At 43.9% G+C, this 21,631-nt stretch overlaps 1 protein-coding gene across 3 annotated transcripts in view; it reads left to right on the top strand.

The window, feature by feature from the left end:
* The window catches only part of ARHGAP24 (Rho GTPase activating protein 24), a 461,665-nt gene that overhangs the window by 159,728 nt on the left and 280,306 nt on the right, over positions 1-21,631 (top strand). For all 3 annotated transcript variants that reach the window (XM_081207048.1, XM_081207049.1, XM_081207050.1), the window contains one exon: positions 8,855-9,054. In XM_081207048.1, coding sequence (XP_081063174.1) covers positions 8,855-9,054 — 200 coding nt within the window. The remainder of the gene's footprint in view (positions 1-8,854; positions 9,055-21,631) is intronic.

The raw sequence follows: 21,631 nt of genomic DNA, 5'->3' as shown, positions 1-21,631 counted from the left end.
GAGCCTATGGAGCTGACTATTGGTCTGAGTGGTGTTCCTTCTTTGTGTATCTTGGGGAGACCGTAGAGTTTGGGGCATCTGGATGATTTTTCTCTGGGGATGATTCTTAGCTGGATTTCTTCACTGATAGGAGAGGCTTTTATTTTGGATTTGGTGGTTTTTTCCAGATAGGTGGTGGGATCTGTTTTTATAGGTTGGTAGGTAGGGTCTTGGAGTAGATTTGATAGTTTTGCTTGGTAGTCCGATGTGTTCATCACAACAGTGGCATTACCTTTGTCTGCTGGGAGAATGATTATGTTGTTGTCTTTCTTCAGGTTGGTGAGTGCTTTCTGTTCTTCTTTGTGTAAATTGCTTCTGGGTGGTTTGCTGGAGCAGAGGATGTTGGTGACTTCGAGTCTGATTTTATTGGCTTCATCTGGGTTGATTTTGGTTAGGCTAGCTTCGACTCCGCATATGATGTTTTCCGTGGGGATGCGTCTCGGGGCGACTGCAAAGTTGAAGCCTTTGGAGAGTACTTTGGTTTCAGTTGAGGTGAGGATCCTGTCTGATATGTTATGTACTGTTTGTTTCATGGGTTGTTGTGGAGGGTGGCTGGGCTTCTGGCGTTTCTCTAGTTTGTGGAGTTTGTTGGTGTGTGTGTCTGTCTTATGTGAGGACTCTGTTTCAGCTCTCCAAACGGCTAGTTGTTTGCATTTGTCCCAGAGTGCAGGGTGGATTTTGTTACAGAGTTTGAGGTGAAGAGTGAGCAGATCTTTGTTGGTTTGGTTTAGTAGGTATCTTTTCTTATGTAGTTCGTTTCTGATTAGGGATAGTTCAGTTCGTTTCAGGATCCTTTCGGTAGCTGGGGTTTTAGAGTGGAATTTAAGTTGGAAGCATGTGGGAATTAAGTTGTTGTCTCGGCAGTTGCGTAGGAACAAGAGATCACATAAGATGGTGGCTCTTCGGATTTCTAGTTTCTCGTAGGTTCTTGTCAGCTGGAAGGTTTCCTCCCCGTAGAGGTGAGATATTTGCTTTCGTAGATTTTCACGGGTACAGGAATGCAGGTTTTGGTGTTTTCGGGTATCTTCCCGTGTAAGAGTTGGGGTGTCTAGGCGACGTTTCGACGAGGTCTCACTCGTCATCTTCAGGCTGGTGCTTTCGGCTTCTTGTTACTAGAACAGAGCAGGATCTCAGTGTTTGAGTTCCTATAAATAATGTGGAGGGGGTGTGGTGTATAGCCTCCAACGTTCTGGGCAGAGAGGAAGTTCCCAGGTTATTGTGCCTTTTCTTCTTTTGTTCATTAATTACTTGAGGGATATCTTGAGTGATTTCTTGAGTGATATTCTGAGTACCACTTAGGAGGGTCATTAGGTGTGGATTAGTTGCTAAAGCTTTCGTGTCTTGACCTCTTGAGCTTGTGAAGAGTTTTTCTGAGTTTTTCTGAGAAGAGTTTTTCTGAGAAGATGGCTGTACTGCACTTAGTTGTGCTCTGGCTTGGCTTCGTGTATAGGGGCGAGCTGTGGTTTTGTGCCCTGTGCCAGCCAGATCTGTGTAGGGATTGCAGGGGGGTGCAGCATCCGGAGGTGCCACTATGGTTTGGCTAATGGATGGTATCTGTAATTTATCTGTGGAGAGGGTCTGGGTTTGGGTCTGGTGTGGTTGATTGGAGATGGCGTTCTGTGTGCCTCTGGTTCTGGTGTCGGTTTTTGTGGGGAGGGCTAATTTCCAGATGTCTGGCAGGCGGGACGTGTCGTCACGCTTGTTCATGTTGTGAGGGTGTTTCTCTATCTCGATGGCTTCCATGATTATTCTCTTGTGGTGATGTTCCATGTTAAAGAGCAATTTGGAATCTGCAAAATTAATTTCGTGTCCTGTTTCTTTCATGTGTTGGTAAAGAGAGGAAGTTTTTTCTTCTTTTTTGACGGCATTCTTGTGTTCTGCGATACGTGCATTTATTCGTCTGTTTGTTTGTCCAATGTACGTGGCTGGGCAGACTTTGTAGGGTATTTCATAGACCCCTTGGTTTTCTAACTGGATTTTATCTTTTGGGTTTCTGAGGATATTGGCTATTTTTTGGTTGGTGCAAAAGGCTGTTTTGATATTGTGTTTATGGAGGATTTTGCTAATTTTATCTGTGGTGCCCTTGATATAAGGAAGGAGGGCCATGCCATTGTTTTCTTCTGTGTCTTGGTTTTTGGGGGGTGTTTCTTTTTGGATTAGCTTCGTAACCCTGTTTTGCTGGTATCCGTTGGCGATTAACACATTTGAGAGATTCTGTAACTCAGTTGTCAAGTGGTCTTCGTCAGCCAGGCGTTTGGTTCTGGAGATGAGAGTCTTGGCTACGGAGTTTATTTGTGCAGGGTGGTGGTGTGATTGTGCATGTAAGTAGCGGTTGGTGTGTGTTTTTTTCCGGTAGATAGTGTGTCCTAGGGAGCCATCAGGTTTTTTGTAGATTAGGACGTCAAGGAAGGGAAGTTGGTTGTTGGCTTCTATTTCCATAGTGAATTGTATTTTGGGGTGTAGGCTGTTGAGATGTGTGAGGAAGCTATCTAGTTTTTCCTTCCCGTGTGGCCAAATTACAAAGGTGTCGTCAACATATCTGAGCCAAAGTTTGGGTTTGTGTTCTGACTTGTCTAAAGCATTGGTTTCAAAGTGTTCCATGTACAGATTTGCGATGACCGGTGAGAGGGGTGATCCCATAGGTGCTCCTTCTATCTGTTTGTATCTTTGTCCATTGTGGATGAAGTACGTGTTGGTTAGGCAGTGGTTGGTCAGGTCCAGGATGTATTCGGGGGGATTGTATTTGTTTTGAATGGCTGTCAAGGCTTCATTAATGGGCACTTGTGTGAAGAGAGATACAACATCGAAGCTCACAAGTAGGTCATCGGGATGTAGGTTTTGCTTCTTTATTGTTTCTATGAACTGGAAGGAGTTTGTAACGTGTGAAGCGATAGATTCTGCATAGGGCTGAAGTTGCTTAGCGAGAAATTTAGCGAGATTTTGTAGAGGTGAGCCTATGGAGCTGACTATTGGTCTGAGTGGTGTTCCTTCTTTGTGTATCTTGGGGAGACCGTAGAGTTTGGGGCATCTGGATGATTTTTCTCTGGGGATGATTCTTAGCTGGATTTCTTCACTGATAGGAGAGGCTTTTATTTTGGATTTGGTGGTTTTTTCCAGATAGGTGGTGGGATCTGTTTTTATAGGTTGGTAGGTAGGGTCTTGGAGTAGATTTGATAGTTTTGCTTGGTAGTCCGATGTGTTCATCACAACAGTGGCATTACCTTTGTCTGCTGGGAGAATGATTATGTTGTTGTCTTTCTTCAGGTTGGTGAGTGCTTTCTGTTCTTCTTTGTGTAAATTGCTTCTGGGTGGTTTGCTGGAGCAGAGGATGTTGGTGACTTCGAGTCTGATTTTATTGGCTTCATCTGGGTTGATTTTGGTTAGGCTAGCTTCGACTCCGCATATGATGTTTTCCGTGGGGATGCGTCTCGGGGCGACTGCAAAGTTGAAGCCTTTGGAGAGTACTTTGGTTTCAGTTGAGGTGAGGATCCTGTCTGATATGTTATGTACTGTTTGTTTCATGGGTTGTTGTGGAGGGTGGCTGGGCTTCTGGCGTTTCTCTAGTTTGTGGAGTTTGTTGGTGTGTGTGTCTGTCTTATGTGAGGACTCTGTTTCAGCTCTCCAAACGGCTAGTTGTTTGCATTTGTCCCAGAGTGCAGGGTGGATTTTGTTACAGAGTTTGAGGTGAAGAGTGAGCAGATCTTTGTTGGTTTGGTTTAGTAGGTATCTTTTCTTATGTAGTTCGTTTCTGATTAGGGATAGTTCAGTTCGTTTCAGGATCCTTTCGGTAGCTGGGGTTTTAGAGTGGAATTTAAGTTGGAAGCATGTGGGAATTAAGTTGTTGTCTCGGCAGTTGCGTAGGAACAAGAGATCACATAAGATGGTGGCTCTTCGGATTTCTAGTTTCTCGTAGGTTCTTGTCAGCTGGAAGGTTTCCTCCCCGTAGAGGTGAGATATTTGCTTTCGTAGATTTTCACGGGTACAGGAATGCAGGTTTTGGTGTTTTCGGGTATCTTCCCGTGTAAGAGTTGGGGTGTCTAGGCGACGTTTCGACGAGGTCTCACTCGTCATCTTCAGGCTGGTGCTTTCGGCTTCTTGTTACTAGAACAGAGCAGGATCTCAGTGTTTGAGTTCCTATAAATAATGTGGAGGGGGTGTGGTGTATAGCCTCCAACGTTCTGGGCAGAGAGGAAGTTCCCAGGTTATTGTGCCTTTTCTTCTTTTGTTCATTAATTACTTGAGGGATATCTTGAGTGATTTCTTGAGTGATATTCTGAGTACCACTTAGGAGGGTCATTAGGTGTGGATTAGTTGCTAAAGCTTTCGTGTCTTGACCTCTTGAGCTTGTGAAGAGTTTTTCTGAGTTTTTCTGAGAAGAGTTTTTCTGAGAAGATGGCTGTACTGCACTTAGTTGTGCTCTGGCTTGGCTTCGTGTATAGGGGCGAGCTGTGGTTTTGTGCCCTGTGCCAGCCAAAACCACAGCTCGCCCCTATACACGAAGCCAAGCCAGAGCACAACTAAGTGCAGTACAGCCATCTTCTCAGAAAAACTCTTCTCAGAAAAACTCAGAAAAACTCTTCACAAGCTCAAGAGGTCAAGACACGAAAGCTTTAGCAACTAATCCACACCTAATGACCCTCCTAAGTGGTACTCAGAATATCACTCAAGAAATCACTCAAGATATCCCTCAAGTAATTAATGAACAAAAGAAGAAAAGGCACAATAACCTGGGAACTTCCTCTCTGCCCAGAACGTTGGAGGCTATACACCACACCCCCTCCACAGTATTTATAGGAACTCAAACACTGAGATCCTGCTCTGTTCTAGTAACAAGAAGCCGAAAGCACCAGCCTGAAGATGACGAGTGAGACCTCGTCGAAACGTCGCCTAGACACCCCAACTCTTACACGGGAAGATACCCGAAAACACCAAAACCTGCATTCCTGTACCCGTGAAAATCTACGAAAGCAAATATCTCACCTCTACGGGGAGGAAACCTTCCAGCTGACAAGAACCTACGAGAAACTAGAAATCCGAAGAGCCACCATCTTATGTGATCTCTTGTTCCTACGCAACTGCCGAGACAACAACTTAATTCCCACATGCTTCCAACTTAAATTCCACTCTAAAACCCCAGCTACCGAAAGGATCCTGAAACGAACTGAACTATCCCTAATCAGAAACGAACTACATAAGAAAAGATACCTACTAAACCAAACCAACAAAGATCTGCTCACTCTTCACCTCAAACTCTGTAACAAAATCCACCCTGCACTCTGGGACAAATGCAAACAACTAGCCGTTTGGAGAGCTGAAACAGAGTCCTCACATAAGACAGACACACACACCAACAAACTCCACAAACTAGAGAAACGCCAGAAGCCCAGCCACCCTCCACAACAACCCATGAAACAAACAGTACATAACATATCAGACAGGATCCTCACCTCAACTGAAACCAAAGTACTCTCCAAAGGCTTCAACTTTGCAGTCGCCCCGAGACGCATCCCCACGGAAAACATCATATGCGGAGTCGAAGCTAGCCTAACCAAAATCAACCCAGATGAAGCCAATAAAATCAGACTCGAAGTCACCAACATCCTCTGCTCCAGCAAACCACCCAGAAGCAATTTACACAAAGAAGAACAGAAAGCACTCACCAACCTGAAGAAAGACAACAACATAATCATTCTCCCAGCAGACAAAGGTAATGCCACTGTTGTGATGAACACATCGGACTACCAAGCAAAACTATCAAATCTACTCCAAGACCCTACCTACCAACCTATAAAAACAGATCCCACCACCTATCTGGAAAAAACCACCAAATCCAAAATAAAAGCCTCTCCTATCAGTGAAGAAATCCAGCTAAGAATCATCCCCAGAGAAAAATCATCCAGATGCCCCAAACTCTACGGTCTCCCCAAGATACACAAAGAAGGAACACCACTCAGACCAATAGTCAGCTCCATAGGCTCACCTCTACAAAATCTCGCTAAATTTCTCGCTAAGCAACTTCAGCCCTATGCAGAATCTATCGCTTCACACGTTACAAACTCCTTCCAGTTCATAGAAACAATAAAGAAGCAAAACCTACATCCCGATGACCTACTTGTGAGCTTCGATGTTGTATCTCTCTTCACACAAGTGCCCATTAATGAAGCCTTGACAGCCATTCAAAACAAATACAATCCCCCCGAATACATCCTGGACCTGACCAACCACTGCCTAACCAACACGTACTTCATCCACAATGGACAAAGATACAAACAGATAGAAGGAGCACCTATGGGATCACCCCTCTCACCGGTCATCGCAAATCTGTACATGGAACACTTTGAAACCAATGCTTTAGACAAGTCAGAACACAAACCCAAACTTTGGCTCAGATATGTTGACGACACCTTTGTAATTTGGCCACACGGGAAGGAAAAACTAGATAGCTTCCTCACACATCTCAACAGCCTACACCCCAAAATACAATTCACTATGGAAATAGAAGCCAACAACCAACTTCCCTTCCTTGACGTCCTAATCTACAAAAAACCTGATGGCTCCCTAGGACACACTATCTACCGGAAAAAAACACACACCAACCGCTACTTACATGCACAATCACACCACCACCCTGCACAAATAAACTCCGTAGCCAAGACTCTCATCTCCAGAACCAAACGCCTGGCTGACGAAGACCACTTGACAACTGAGTTACAGAATCTCTCAAATGTGTTAATCGCCAACGGATACCAGCAAAACAGGGTTACGAAGCTAATCCAAAAAGAAACACCCCCCAAAAACCAAGACACAGAAGAAAACAATGGCATGGCCCTCCTTCCTTATATCAAGGGCACCACAGATAAAATTAGCAAAATCCTCCATAAACACAATATCAAAACAGCCTTTTGCACCAACCAAAAAATAGCCAATATCCTCAGAAACCCAAAAGATAAAATCCAGTTAGAAAACCAAGGGGTCTATGAAATACCCTGCAAAGTCTGCCCAGCCACGTACATTGGACAAACAAACAGACGAATAAATGCACGTATCGCAGAACACAAGAATGCCGTCAAAAAAGAAGAAAAAACTTCCTCTCTTTACCAACACATGAAAGAAACAGGACACGAAATTAATTTTGCAGATTCCAAATTGCTCTTTAACATGGAACATCACCACAAGAGAATAATCATGGAAGCCATCGAGATAGAGAAACACCCTCACAACATGAACAAGCGTGACGACACGTCCCGCCTGCCAGACATCTGGAAATTAGCCCTCCCCACAAAAACCGACACCAGAACCAGAGGCACACAGAACGCCATCTCCAATCAACCACACCAGACCCAAACCCAGACCCTCTCCACAGATAAATTACAGATACCATCCATTAGCCAAACCATAGTGGCACCTCCGGATGCTGCACCCCCCTGCAATCCCTACACAGATCTGGCTGGCACAGGGCACAAAACCACAGCTCGCCCCTATACACGAAGCCAAGCCAGAGCACAACTAAGTGCAGTACAGCCATCTTCTCAGAAAAACTCTTCTCAGAAAAACTCAGAAAAACTCTTCACAAGCTCAAGAGGTCAAGACACGAAAGCTTTAGCAACTAATCCACACCTAATGACCCTCCTAAGTGGTACTCAGAATATCACTCAAGAAATCACTCAAGATATCCCTCAAGTAATTAATGAACAAAAGAAGAAAAGGCACAATAACCTGGGAACTTCCTCTCTGCCCAGAACGTTGGAGGCTATACACCACACCCCCTCCACAGTATTTATAGGAACTCAAACACTGAGATCCTGCTCTGTTCTAGTAACAAGAAGCCGAAAGCACCAGCCTGAAGATGACGAGTGAGACCTCGTCGAAACGTCGCCTAGACACCCCAACTCTTACACGGGAAGATACCCGAAAACACCAAAACCTGCATTCCTGTACCCGTGAAAATCTACGAAAGCAAATATATATATATATATATATATATATATATATATATATATATATATATATATATATAGAAGAATCAGCCTTAGCCATCTGTTTCATCGCATCTTTGAAGGTGCACATGAGTCTCCTTCCCCAATTTAAAATAAAATAATTATATGATCTGGACAGGCCTAAGGAAATGTTGACCTCTCGTCTTCATTTGATTTCTTTATTTTTTGTTTTGTTTGAGTGTTTATTAATTTTCCAATAAAAACATCCAATTAATATATCAAATCACAATCCAATAAAATAAAAAACCAAAATAGAAAAAATCAAATAGTCTTCCAAATTATAATCTTAAATTTACGGCTTCCCGCAGTCTGAATTTTGAAGTGTATCCAAATCTCTGTCCTGCCTCTCATCTCTCATCGATGTTTTCATATTTCTGTATCTCTATTTTATCTCCCCAAGCGTGTCTGTGGCCCTGCGATCCTCTTGATTCATTTATTTCTAATTTGTAAATAAACGCTGTTCTGTGACTTTCATTGTTTTTTTACAAACAGCCTTGTGGTATCCAGTAACTGGCATTCAGAAGCATTGCTTTCTCCAACGGTGGAGGCAGAGCATAGTCATTATGGCTAGTAGCCATTGATAGCCCAGTCGGCTATTAATTTGTCTAATCCTCTTTTAAAGACATACAAGCTGGGGGCCACCCCTGTCTCCTGGGGGAGCAAGGTCCATAGTTTAGTTTTGCACTGCGTTGAAGAAGTCCTTTCTTTTATTTTTCCTGAATCTTCCAACAAGATGTGTTGTTGCTGTTTGTTAACAAGTGATGGAAGTTGAGCTAATAAAGCTTTTTTCCCACCTCCCCTCCTTCTTCCCTAACTAGGAGAGTCTGCCAGCCTCATTATGGAAGAGCACAATGGCTCTGCAGAGAGTCCCCAGCTGAACCAAGGGCGGCATGTTGCCATTAAGTGTGGGTGGCTGAGGAAGCAAGGAGGCTTTGTGAAGACTTGGCACACGCGCTGGTTCGTTCTTAAAGGGGAGCAGCTCTTTTACTTCAAAGATGAGGATGAAACCAAACCCTTGGTAAGTACAAAGCAAGAGGGTGCAAGGCGAGGTAGAGGGGTGGGCAATAAGGGACTGACGGGAAAGGGGCAGAAACTTGTTTGAGCTCTTATATGCTCCAGGCACAAGGATGGCTACCAACCTGATTGTGATGTGAAAGCATTTGGCTTTGTAAGAGAGAGGGAGCTGACCCACCCTCTCCTTTGGTCCAGCCCACCCAGAGCGTTTTGGTATGGAATTCCATCAGAGAAGGAAGTTGGGAGTCTGTCACAGAGGGCTTCTGTGCCAATGTCCAGTGTAAGATTTATCATTTTACAGTCATACCTCTTGTTACGTTTGCTTCAGGTTAAATCTTTTCAGGTTGCGTCTTGCGGTGACCCGGAAGTACCGGAAGGGGTTACTTCCAGGTTTTGTTGCTCGCACCTGCACAGACGCTCAAAATGATGTAACGCGCATGCGCAGAAGTGGCGAATTGCGACCCTCGCAGACGCAGGTTGCGTTCTGCTCATGTTGCGAATGGGGCTTCGGAATGGATCCCGTTCACAACCAGAGGTACCACTGTACATCTTCATCATAAAACTCCAAAATCTTCTACCACTGTGCACAGTGGTCTCAAGTCAAAGAAGCAAGAAAGGAAAAAGAAAATGTAGAAATTTCTTATAAGTGGGGGTGATGTGGTTATGTGTTGCTTCCTAAATAATAGTGAGAAGGAAGTTGGGCATTTATTTTATTAGTGCAAAATATAGATTTCAGAGAAGTTCAAGAAGGAGCTGAAGGAGTCGTGATTCTTTGCTAACTGGTCTGGAAGGTTGGATGTCTCCCCCATTCTCCAGCAACCATTGCCTTAATGCAGGGACAGATTTTGGTCTAACATTACAGCTCTAGGTCTCCAGGGAGATCAGAGGTCTGCAATGTGTTTCGATGACCAAAAAACCAGATACAGTGGTGCCCCGCAAGACGAATGCCTCGCAAGACGGAAAACTCGCTAGACGAAAGAGTTTTCCGTTTTGGAGGTGCTTCGCGAAACAAATCTCCTATGGGCTTGCTTCGCAAGACGACAATGTCTTGCGAGTTCCTGCTGGTTTTTTCCCCTTTACCCCCTTTTCTAAGCCGCTAAGCCGCTTATCATCTGATCCGATCAGCAGATAAGCCGCTAAAAGCCTCTAAAAGCCTCTAAAAGCCTCTAATAGCGCTAATCCTTCAATGGGCTTGCTTCGCAAGACGAAAAAAACCGCTAGACGAAGAGAATCACAGAACGGATTCTTTTCGTTTTGCGAGGCACCACTGTAAAGATATTTAGCCACTAACTTCGTGAGCTCCTGATTATTCCCCAATAATGGAAAATGTATGACCTCTAACTCTGGTTTCCATTTGGGGATGCAGAGTTGATCTACGTGCTGGTTTTTAACCTTTAAAGCCCTATACGGCCTAGGACCCTCTTACCTACGGGACCGCCTCTCCTGGTATGTCCCACGGAGGACCTTACGGTCTTCAAACAAAAACACCTTGGAGGTCCCAGGCCACAGAGAGGTTAGGCTGGCCTCAACCAGAGCCAGGGCTTTTTCAGCTGTGGCTCCAATCTGGTGGAACGCTCTGTCACAAGAGACTAGGGCCCTGCGGGACTTAACATCTTTCTGCAGGGCCTGCAAGATGGAGCTGTTCCACCAGGCCTTTGGCCAGGGCACAGCCTGACCCCCTCCTTTGGCAATCCTCACAGAACTCTAGCCCAATGGTTGCCATTAATCTGATTTGAACTGATTTTATAATGAAATGATTTTAGAATGCTGTATCATTTTACTGTTGTTCGCCGCTCTGAGCCCGGCTTCGGCTGGGGAGGGCAGGATATAAATAAAATATTATTATTACAGTGGTGCCTCGCAAGACGAAAAGAATCCGTTCTGTGATTCTCTTCATCTAGCGGTTTTTTTCGTCTTGCGAAGCAAGCCCATTGAAGGATTAGCGGATTAGCGCTATTAGTGCTATTAGAGGCTTTTAGAGGCTATTAGCGGCTTATCGGCTTATCGGATCAGCTGATAAGCGGCTTAGCGGTTTAGAAAAAGGGGGGGAAGGGGGAAAAAACCAGCAGGAACTCGCAAGACATTGTCGTCTGGTGAAGCAAGCCCATGGGAGATTCGTTTTGCGAAGCACCTCCAAAACGGAAAACTCTTTCGTCTAGCGAGTTTTCCGTCTTGCGAGGCATTCGTCTTGTGGGGCACCACTGTATTAGGAACCGCTGGCAGAGATCAATTCATAGTTTACATTTAAGAACAAAGGTTTGATCATGATGATAATATGGTGCCTTGAGCAAGGACAAAATTTGGTACTTCCTAACTTTGAGTAGGTACCTGTATAAATATAGATTTTATCATCTTCATTATTATTATTATTTTGTGCCCCCTTGGCTTACTGCCTCTGTGCTGTGGAGCCACCTGTATTGCCCTAAATCCGGGGCTGCTTAATGCTTTACAAGCTGTTCTTTACTATGATGAAAAAGCCAGGCATCGGTGTTCTTAAATCAAGTACAGGGAACCTGTGGCCCTCCACATGCTAGACTCCAGCTCCAGTCAGCCCCGGCCAGCATGACCAATAACCAGGGATGATGGGAACTGTCATCCAGCAGCATCTCCACAGCTTCAACATCCCTATCTTGAATGAAGTTCAGAATTTGGTACCAGACCCTCCACTGTGAAACATACAGACATACAAGGGGAGTGTGCACAGCTCTGGGAGGGTTGCACTGTGCCAACCCTTCCCCCCTCCTTGCACAGTGAAGAATGATAATGCTTTAATATTACTAAACACAAGAGACTCCCCACAGCTCATGTGCTGTTTATTGGTCAGAGAGGAGTTCTCTCTTTCCTCCTGTCCTTGAAGTCTCTTGAGGACTGCTAAGCAAAATAAAAGTGTGATCTATTGAAGAAGCAGGTAAGGTTATAAATAGTGTTTGCTTTCTTGCTGCAGAGAGAAAGCGGTAAGAAATCTGCTAATATAAAAGAGCAAATGAATGCAAGTCAACTCTACAATGAATGCCGTGATAAGAATGGGTTCCAATTCATTTTTATTTATCCACATGGGAAACGATCCATTCTTAGCGTCCACAGTTGTCTTATAGTTGTGTATCCCTCCCTGAGGTTGTTTGCCTTTTGTCCATGTGGCAGCTTTAAAGGTCAAGCGTCCAGCCAAAGAGATTGACCAACATTCAGCGCCCTAAAAGTTTCACAATGCAACCGTTGTTTGACTAGCAGGCGTTTCCCACTTGCGGCTTTGTTGTGGACTGAAGCTGGCAGTTCCCCAATGTGTCTGGGTAGGCAGTGTCTCAATTTTAGAGCTAGGAGGAGGCGGGCAGTGGTGCCACCGCCACGCAACGATGCATTCTTGTGGCCATTTCTAAAATACTTCCGGGATGAATGTTCACACAGAGAGTTTTTGCAGTTGCTTAAGAGAAGAGCTGCACATGAACAAACGCAGCTGGCGTGAAGGAGGAATGTAGGTGTGGCTCTCACACATGTTAGCAACCATTTTACTTCTCTGTTCTGTAATTAGTAGTGGATTGTGGAGTGGGCAGCAGTGCTCACTTGCCCATGCCATCACTGCGTACTGTTTGTAAGTAATTTTTATTTGATTTTACAAGTGTAAAATTATAACAATATCAAATACATACTCAGGTTTAGAGATTCTTCTGAATCTCAAGACTTCCCTCCATCCCTTCCATGGGTCCTATTGTCATTTTTTTCAACTGCATATCGTTTAATCATCCCTATTTTAAATCTCCCCATAGTATCCGATGTATTTGTTACCTTACAAGTGTTGTTAAAATCCTGCTAATGTTTTCATTTGCTTACAGTGGTCTCTTAAATAAATTAGAAATATTTCCTATTCTTTCTTAAAACTTTGGTCTTCTTGGTTCCTGAGCCTTCCGGCCAGTTTTGCAATTTCAGCGTAGTCCAACAGCTTAGTTTGCCATTCTTCTCTGGTAGAGACTTTATCTTCTTTCCATCTCTGGGTTAGTAGCATCCGTGCGGCCGTCATTGCATACATAATTTTTTCCCCTGTTCCTTTGGCATCTCAGTACCTACAGTTCCTAATTAAAAAAAATGCTTCTGGTTTCTTTATAAAGGTTATTTTAAACATTTTTTTTCAATTCGTTAATTATCAGTTCCCAGAATGCTTTTGTTACCTTACACGTCCACCACATATGATAAAAGGTACCTTCTTGTTCTTTACATTTCCAACAAATATTTGTACTTGTCTTATACATTTTTGCTAATTTAGTAGGAGTCAGATACCATTTATACATCATTTTCATATAATTCTCTTTCAATGTACAACATGCTTATGTTTAAAAAAAAATTAAATCTGTTTTCCATAACCTTTCCCAATCAGAAAGTTGAATATTGTATTGCCCTGAATATAAGCCGCACTTTCCCCCCAAAATCCGACCTTGAAAACTTAAAGTGTAGCTTATACGGCCGGCACTTTCTGGATCTCCTGCCCTCAGGCAGAAGATATAGAAGCATGGTTAGTCACACCAACAGGGTAAAGAACAGCTTCTATCCGTGGGCTGTTAGGCTGCTGAATGAAAAGATAACAACAGGGCAACTGACTTTCGGGTTTGGTGGGTGTGCATCAGTAAACGAGGGGAATTAAGACTAAGAGAGCTGGGGGGGGTGCTTGTGTAATCGCGCTGTTGTACAAGTGACAATAAAGTACTTCAATATTTCAATATATTCGTGACCTTATGGTATGCAGCCAGGAGCGTGGCGAAACAGCGCCCGCCCCACACATAGTCTCCTATCCTCTCCCCCAAGGCTGGGAGGGGAGAGAGTGAGGAAGGAAGGGGAAAGGCCACAGGCAATGCAGTGCAGTCCCCCCCCCCCCAGTATGCAGCCAGGAGCAGCGAGAAATGGAGCTGCTTGTATTGGGGTGTTTTTTCTTTTTTCTCTCCCTCCCTCCAATTTTAAGGGTGCGTCTTATATTCAGGCCAATACGGTATTATGCCCCAAATTCCTTGCCCAGTGCCACCACACCAGTGCTGGTGTGGTGTAGTGGTTAAGAGCGGTAGTCTCGTAATCTGGGGAACCGGGTTCATGTCTCCGCTCCTCCACATGCAGCTGCTGGGTGACCTTGGGCCAGTCACACTTCTCTGAAGTCTCTCAGCCTCACTCACCTCACAGAGTGTTTGTTGTGGGGGAGGAAGGGAAAGGAGAATGTTAGCCGCTTTGAGACTCCTTCGGGTAGTGATAAAGCAAGATATCAAATCCAAACTCTTCTTCTTCTCTTCTACTGCGTCAGAGAGGGGAGATACTCAAGCTGGTGTGGTGCAAACAGACCATTGGAAGCCCTGGGTCAGCTCTGCCAGCGTTTTTGCACTGCGCTAACCATCACTGCCTCTTGTAGGCATGAATTCAATATGTATCATATGTGTGATGGACATACGTGAACCAGGCCTTGGTCTAATAATTCCCACTTTTGAAGAATCAACCATTTTCTTTGACAACGTGTAATGCCCCTATTTTTTTCCCCAAAATCTTGTTGTGCAAAGTTTACTTACTAGCTTCAGCTTCCATCTATGATACCTTGCAGTTCTTACCTATGTAGGTTTCTAAGAGCTCCTCTGAAATGGTTAAAAATCCAAACCCCGGGAAGCAGAGTAATCTTGGACTTGGTACAATTCACATTCAGTTTACAGTAGCATTAAAAAGCCCCACAGGCTTAAATTTGGATGGGTGCATAAAAATTGTGCGACAAAGCCTCTGAAGGGATGTTCAGTTCCAAAGCGCTGTGATTGTTATGGTACTTAAATGCCACATCCGAATGTTGCATTGGTGACTTGAGCCCACTGTTGATTAAAAGTGCATAATCTGCTCCTAAAATTAATCTGCAGTTCACCAGATGTCCTTATGCGAGGAGCCTGCCTTTTAGGTACAAAGCAGGTTTTACAAGCGCCTCATTTTGGCAAAACATGCACTTTCCATCTAATCTAATTTGCGTAAAAAATTCATTAGCAGACAAGTCCATTTAAGACATCTGTTAGGAGTTAATGGGGAACAACCACCAGAGTTCAGCTGAGTTTTAATTAAAATAATTTAAAACTTCTAATGGATCTGTAAAATAGAAATTAATGTGATAATTACATTAATTACATGAATCAAAATGGAGCTGGATAGACGGGGAAATCCCTAGCAGCCCTAATTATAGGAGGGCACAGAAAATAAGCTTTCTTGCATATATATATATATATATATATATATATATATATATATATATATATATTGAATATATATATATATATATATATGAGGAATGTATAAGAAAGTTCCATTGTATACTGTGGGACTCACTGACAGGCAAGTGTACATCAGATTGCACCCCCAGGGCTCAATGAAACAGGAGACCTGTAATTTGAATCTTCTGCCTCCTAGAGGATGGGGTGTGTGTTCAGGAAAGGGGTTTAAACATCTCCCCTCTGTACCATTTTCCTCAATTAACACCTCCCCCAAAAGCTGCTACTTTTTTCATGGCAGGAAGGCAAAACTTACTTGTACCCATAAGATATTTATACTTTTTCGTCGACTGAGCAAAACTTCAGGTGAAAGTTTTAGGCAACATCCGCACAATACATTTCAAAGCAGTATCACACCACTTTAGACAGTCATGGCTTTCCCCTAAATAATCTTGGGAGCTCTCATTTGTTAAGGGTTCTAAGAGTTCTTGGGAAAGCCTTAGTCTCCTCACAGAGAGTGGTCTATCAAGCAATCCTTCCTCCCAAGGAATTCTGGAAATTGTAGTTTTGTGAGGGGGAAAGTGTGGGATAACGCATGATTTGACACAACATCACCTAACCTCTTTGCAAACTATTAGAATGGATGCTCATTAAGTAGCCAACCTGATCTTATCTCCCCTGCAAACAAATTGGAATGAATGCTCAATAACAGGCCATCTGGAAATCCATTAAAGTTCATAGGTTCAAGTCTTGCTCGTATTCAACAGAGGGCTGAGGCTAGAAGACTCAGCTGCCTACTTCGCTGTTTAGGAGCTCAGATGAAGTCTAAGTATTATCAAACCAACGTCTGCTGTTTCTGGGAGCTTTCCTTGGTCCTGAACAGCCAAGCCATGCCAAGCTACACACTTAAGCCTTTATACCTTTCTTCTGTCACTGGGCAGCTTCTCCTGCAGATCAGTCCCCTTCAGCCTTGCCCATGGGCTTTCAGCTTGGCATGAACAAGTCAGTGGAACCCTCTTCCCATGTTGCAAACAATCAATATTCCTACTAACCCACCTGACAGCCTTGGTGGTGTATTGTGCAGAATACTGGGTTGGGACATGAGGGATTTCTGGTCTGAATTCTTGCTTAGGCAAGAAGAAGATAATGGTTAGCCTAACCTACTTCACATAGCAATTCCAAGTATGTCTACATGGAGATAAGCCCCACTGTGTTCTATGGAGCTTACTCTTAGGTAAGCATGCATGGGATTGCCTCCAGATGACACACAAATTATGAACTGTTTAATAATAATATTCTCAATAAGAACTACTGAATAAAGCTGTAGTTCAGCAAGTTTCCTTGAAAGATCTGTTGCCTCCTTGACTCTGGTGAAAAAATATAATTGAACACCCCCCCCCCCCAAATTCACTGTGATAAATGAAGCAACAGTTTGGATGTATGAATAGTAGAGCTCAGAACATTTGCCGAAGGTCACAAATGGAGCTGATTGCCTGCAATTGCAAACCTGCTGGTTCTTTTTCTTATTCTAGTCACTTCTCCTCTTTGAATGTTTATCTTGTAATCCATTTTCCCCCCATGGCTTTTGACTCTGTGCATAAAAGCAGTTGAAGGAAGACATTGCTCTCCCAGAAATGCAAGGTCAAGTTCAACATACAGCACACAAGCCAGAGACCCGTTTCAGATTTAGATCATCTATCTGCTATTGAAAGTGAATTCCTATTTCTGGAAATATTCTGAATCAAAAGATAGGGGTGGAGTGGGACATTCAGCTTCCAACATGTCATTTATTTTTATTTTTAAAGAAGAAGCATGTTTCTCAAAAGAGAATTTTGCTCCCATCTCCACTCCATTTGTACTTGGAATGAAACCACGTATGGTTGAAGGCCACATTATATCACTAAACACGAACGTCAGGAAGTGGTTGCACATGTTACAGTTGGTCACATGTTGAGAGAGATGTGTGGCTGCTTCACCATGCACCTGGCTTCAAGGTCAAGCTCTGCTCTACCCAGGTGTGCTACGATTCTGAAAGCTCCAAACACAATCAGGAAGGGCAAGGTCACTTCAGGGGAGAGCACTAGCCAGAATGAGCATGTGGCGCCTTTGGAAATTCATGTGCATTTCCTGCATGATTCAGGGCTAGGGATTTGTCAGTTTCAGCTTCTTGCTTTTTGAATTTTCATTTCTCCACATTTCCACATTAGCTTCTGATTATTATTAATTTTTTTTTAAAAAAGCAAGTCCTCAGGAAACTTTGCCAGTATTTCAGTGGGAATCGATCTTAATATATACACATGCAATTTTGCCTAATACATACATTTTTGCAAACAATCCCCCCCATATTATGAACTTTGTACGCTATTTTCACTTAAATGTGCATTTTATGCACTTTCCCTAGCATATGCTTTTCTGTACACATTACTTCGTTAGAAATATGCATTGCAAAAGTCAGAAAAATGCAAATTTTGAAGGATGACAGTTTTTCAGTTCTTGTCTTGTTTCAGAAACTGTGAAATTCGCTCAGTTTGTTTTTAAATGTTAACTGAATCAAATACCTCTCCTGTCACTATTCAGGGTGCTAAATGTCACCTATAAAGTCCTACATAGCTTATGGCCAGATAGAAATATCAGAGCAATACCTTCTCCCAATTGATTAAGAATAGAATGAGAGGTTTGGTTCTGACTCTTGTGTCCTAAGGACTGAAGGCAGGATACCGGGCCTTTGCCATTTGCTTTCTAAAGCACTTCCAGTTGAGACCCACCAGAATCTCTGTCTCTGCTCGCTGTTTAGAAATGAGTGAATATCTTTCTCGTTAGGCAGCCTTAGGATGGAGAAAACACAATTGAAATCTGTGCTCAGGTACAATCTTAAATGGCTCCTCTATGACCTGATGGGGCCACAGCCAAATATGGTACAAGTGAACAAGACTGGGATGGGGAATCTGTTACCCTCCAGATGTTATTGAACTCCCATCATCCCTGTCTATTGACCATGGTTGTTGTGGGTGATGGAGAGTTGTGATCTTCCAGAGGTTGTTGGACTACCAAGTTCCTGATTCCTTACCTGAACTGTAGAGAACAGTACGTGCCCTGCTTTACTTTGAAGGGGGGAAAATGAAGGCTAGTCATAGAATTCCAGTTAGCAAGGAGAATGGGAATCTTGATTGACAGCTCTTAAGAGCCACATAATGTGCAGAGTAAATTAGCTTTGGAATAAAAGAAATAAAGGCAAAAACCTCTTCATGCCTTTTGGTGTTCGGTCATAGAGAGAGAGGATGTTGCATATTAATGTCATCGCTCCTGAAGCAATCTTTTTCATTCATGGAAGGCAAAGAGAATGTAGTCATAATAAATCTTCTTCGGGGCATTTTGTCAGGATTAGCTTATCCCCTTTTAATATCGAAAAGAGTACAGTGCTTAAAGGGACAAGGTGGTGGGAAAGATGATTTGCTTTCCGAGAGAGAGAGAAAGAGAGCTTGAAATGAGCAATTGCCTGAGAGGCCTGCTAGAAGAAAATGACATTTCTGAACAAAGTATGAAAATTGAGTTAGCCTTTCTGGAGCATCAAGCCAGGTCTTCCGCACTTGGTGTTGATGTTAAATGTTTACCTACACCAGGCAGGCCAGATAAATGAATTGCTGCAGCCATGGCAATCCCTAATGTTCAATTTATAGCTGCTTGGAATGAGGGCACATTTTTCCCCCTTTGCATGTTGACTGCAGCTGCGAGGGATTATGGATGTATTTGATCTCTCCATGGTCGACTACACTGTAAATGGAAACTGCCACATCATGGTCTCCTGTAGTTTGGCTGCCTTGCTGCTGCTACAGGCAGAAACCAGGACTGCTGAATTTCCCTTCTCTTCTAATTAAACTTTAATGCTATATTTGTATTCCAAAACCAGCACCCAGGAGCATCAGCCTTCCTGTTTGTACTGCTATCAAGTTATTTCCTTCGATTATTATCCTAGCCTAGTAAACAGTTGTCTTGACAGCTGATTCGTATTAGAGGCTGTTATGTTACTGGGCAATGCAAGCTGAAAGCGAGGCCCCCTGTCGTTTGCCCTGGCGGGTGAGAAGGTGATGATCAGCTATGTCTGAAATCAGTCTGGAGAAATGTATTTACAACACATCAACAGGAGACCGGTGAATGCATTTCCATTTACGAAAGAAGCAAGCCTGATAATACAAAACACAAGCTCTCTTCTCACCATCAGAATCCAGAGTGACAGGGTGCACAAAAGGGGTGCAGGATTCCACCTGCCCCCTCCAGCTTCCACGCATTCAGAAGAACAGGGCCAGGGATCTCAGGTCTGTCTAGTGCCCTAGAGACTCTCCTCAGACCACATGCCTCTCCTCAGCCATTTCTCTCCTCTCCTCAAGCCTAGCTCCACACCAGCCTCATTTCACAATGTCTTTGAATGCTTTTGCCTGTCTGAACTGTATCCTTGGATTTCGATAATGCTTCTTGCTTGCTTGGATGAAGGATAAGAGCGAGGTCTCTGAGCGCATGCAGAAACGAGCCTACAGATGCCAGTTGTGATGTCAGCTGATGAGCAGGGTTCAATTCTGTGTTGGCTGCGGATGCCAGATGCCAGGAGGGAACAAGTGCCTGCAGCTAAAGCAGGCCCCCTCACTTGACAGTTGAGAAGTGGGGTTGAAATCCTGATCAGCTTTGCTGTGCACACCTGATTGCTGCTAGGAACAGGCATCCTCAGCCTTATGGGGGGCAGGTAGGCATTGCTGCATAAGGAAGGGGAGAAAGAAATGCTTTGCCAGCCTTTGTGCCAGTTTTGGGAATGTTAGGTTATAGTTTCGTTCCACCGTAAAAGGGAACAGGCTGTTGTGTGTCACATGCCTGTTTACTTCCAGCACTAGCTGGGAACTTCTGTTTGTATATAGCTTTTGTGTTACTGCTGTTTTGCTGGAGACGAAGGGAAGCAGACATGTTTTCTTTGTTCCGGAACTATGCTGAATAAAATGATGTACATTATGCTTGCACATCTCTCTGTGCACCTATTCTGCTGTGAGATGATTTACACACTCTGCTGACAGAGCATACACGAGTCTCTAATCGTATCTGAGGCTCATGTCGCTGTTTGATGCTGTTCCAAGGGAGACCGGCTGCCGGCCAGTGGCTGGAGCCAGCTGGGGGCCTGCCTGATGCCCCCGTCTTCCCGGCAATATCCCAACAGGGAAGCATCAGGTACAAATGCCCCTTGCACACCAATTCCCAAGCGCCTTACAGACAGCTGACTATTGGGCACCTGCACAACAAATTTTGATGAGGGGGACAAGCCACCTGTCAATCGTGTGACATCATAATGGTGTCACATGATGGACAGGTGGTTTGCCCCACCCACCTGCCAAAGGTGGGCCACAGGATGGGAACAGATGAAGATCTGGCTCTTGGAACCAAAGCTGTCCATTGCCCCTGCTTAACACCAACTGGCTGTGGCTCTCCATGATTTCAAAGAGGAGTTCCCCCCCAGCCCTACCTGGAAATTTCTGGCCTTCTGCATGCATAGCCAATGCTCTACCCCTGAACTACCAACGCCTTGTTCAAAGCACTGAAGCCTTCTTCCCAGTCACTGGCAGTAATAGCGTTTTTTGTGCATGGCGAGTTGCTTCCTTAGCTTGCCCATCGGTCACATTGGTCAGCCCTAAAACTAAGCATTATCCACTTTGACTTCCTCTCAAAATGCATAATTGGTTCTAAGGTGCTTAGTGAGTCCTTCTTAATCAGCAGGGAGCATTTTATGCAGCCCTCGCTCTGACAGTGATGTTCTGTCAACCTAAAGGCGCGACAGCCCTTTGTTTGTCGTTGTTTAGACATGTGCCCTATATCAACTCATTTCATTTTGTCATTCTAGACAGACTGGCTCAGGATTTGAAGGCGAATGCCTGTTGCAAATCCATTTCTGAACTGGTCTTCAAGAAAACCCAGTGTTTTCCTATATAGAGAAACCATTAGAATGCGCCCGCCCTGCAAATTCTTGATTAAATTTGGGTGGAATTGACTACACGCTGAGTCTGTCTCCAAAAAGCAGGGGTGGGGGACATGTTCAGCGTGAGGACCACGTTCGTTTCTGAAGGCCAAATGCTAGTTGTAGAGGGAACATAAGCAAAGGTAGTTTACACACACACACACACACACACACACACACACACACACACACACACCCCTATCCTACATCAAGGCAAGCAAGAGTTCAAGGACAAATTCGAGGCAGGTGAAAACATTTAAAGGGTGTGTGTGAAGTAACAGCTCTGAGGAGTGTCTGAGGGTAATGATCAAATCATATCCTCAATTTTATTTCATCATTGGTGTATGTAGAACCCCTACTTGTCCCCTAGTTCCTCCTCTTCTGTG

Source organism: Podarcis bocagei (genome assembly GCF_964188305.1).
Source record: "Podarcis bocagei genome assembly, chromosome: 9".
Taxonomy (NCBI): Eukaryota; Metazoa; Chordata; class Lepidosauria; order Squamata; family Lacertidae; genus Podarcis; species Podarcis bocagei.
Note: the sequence above shows the minus strand (reverse complement) of the source record. Positions and strands in the feature narration are given on the sequence as shown.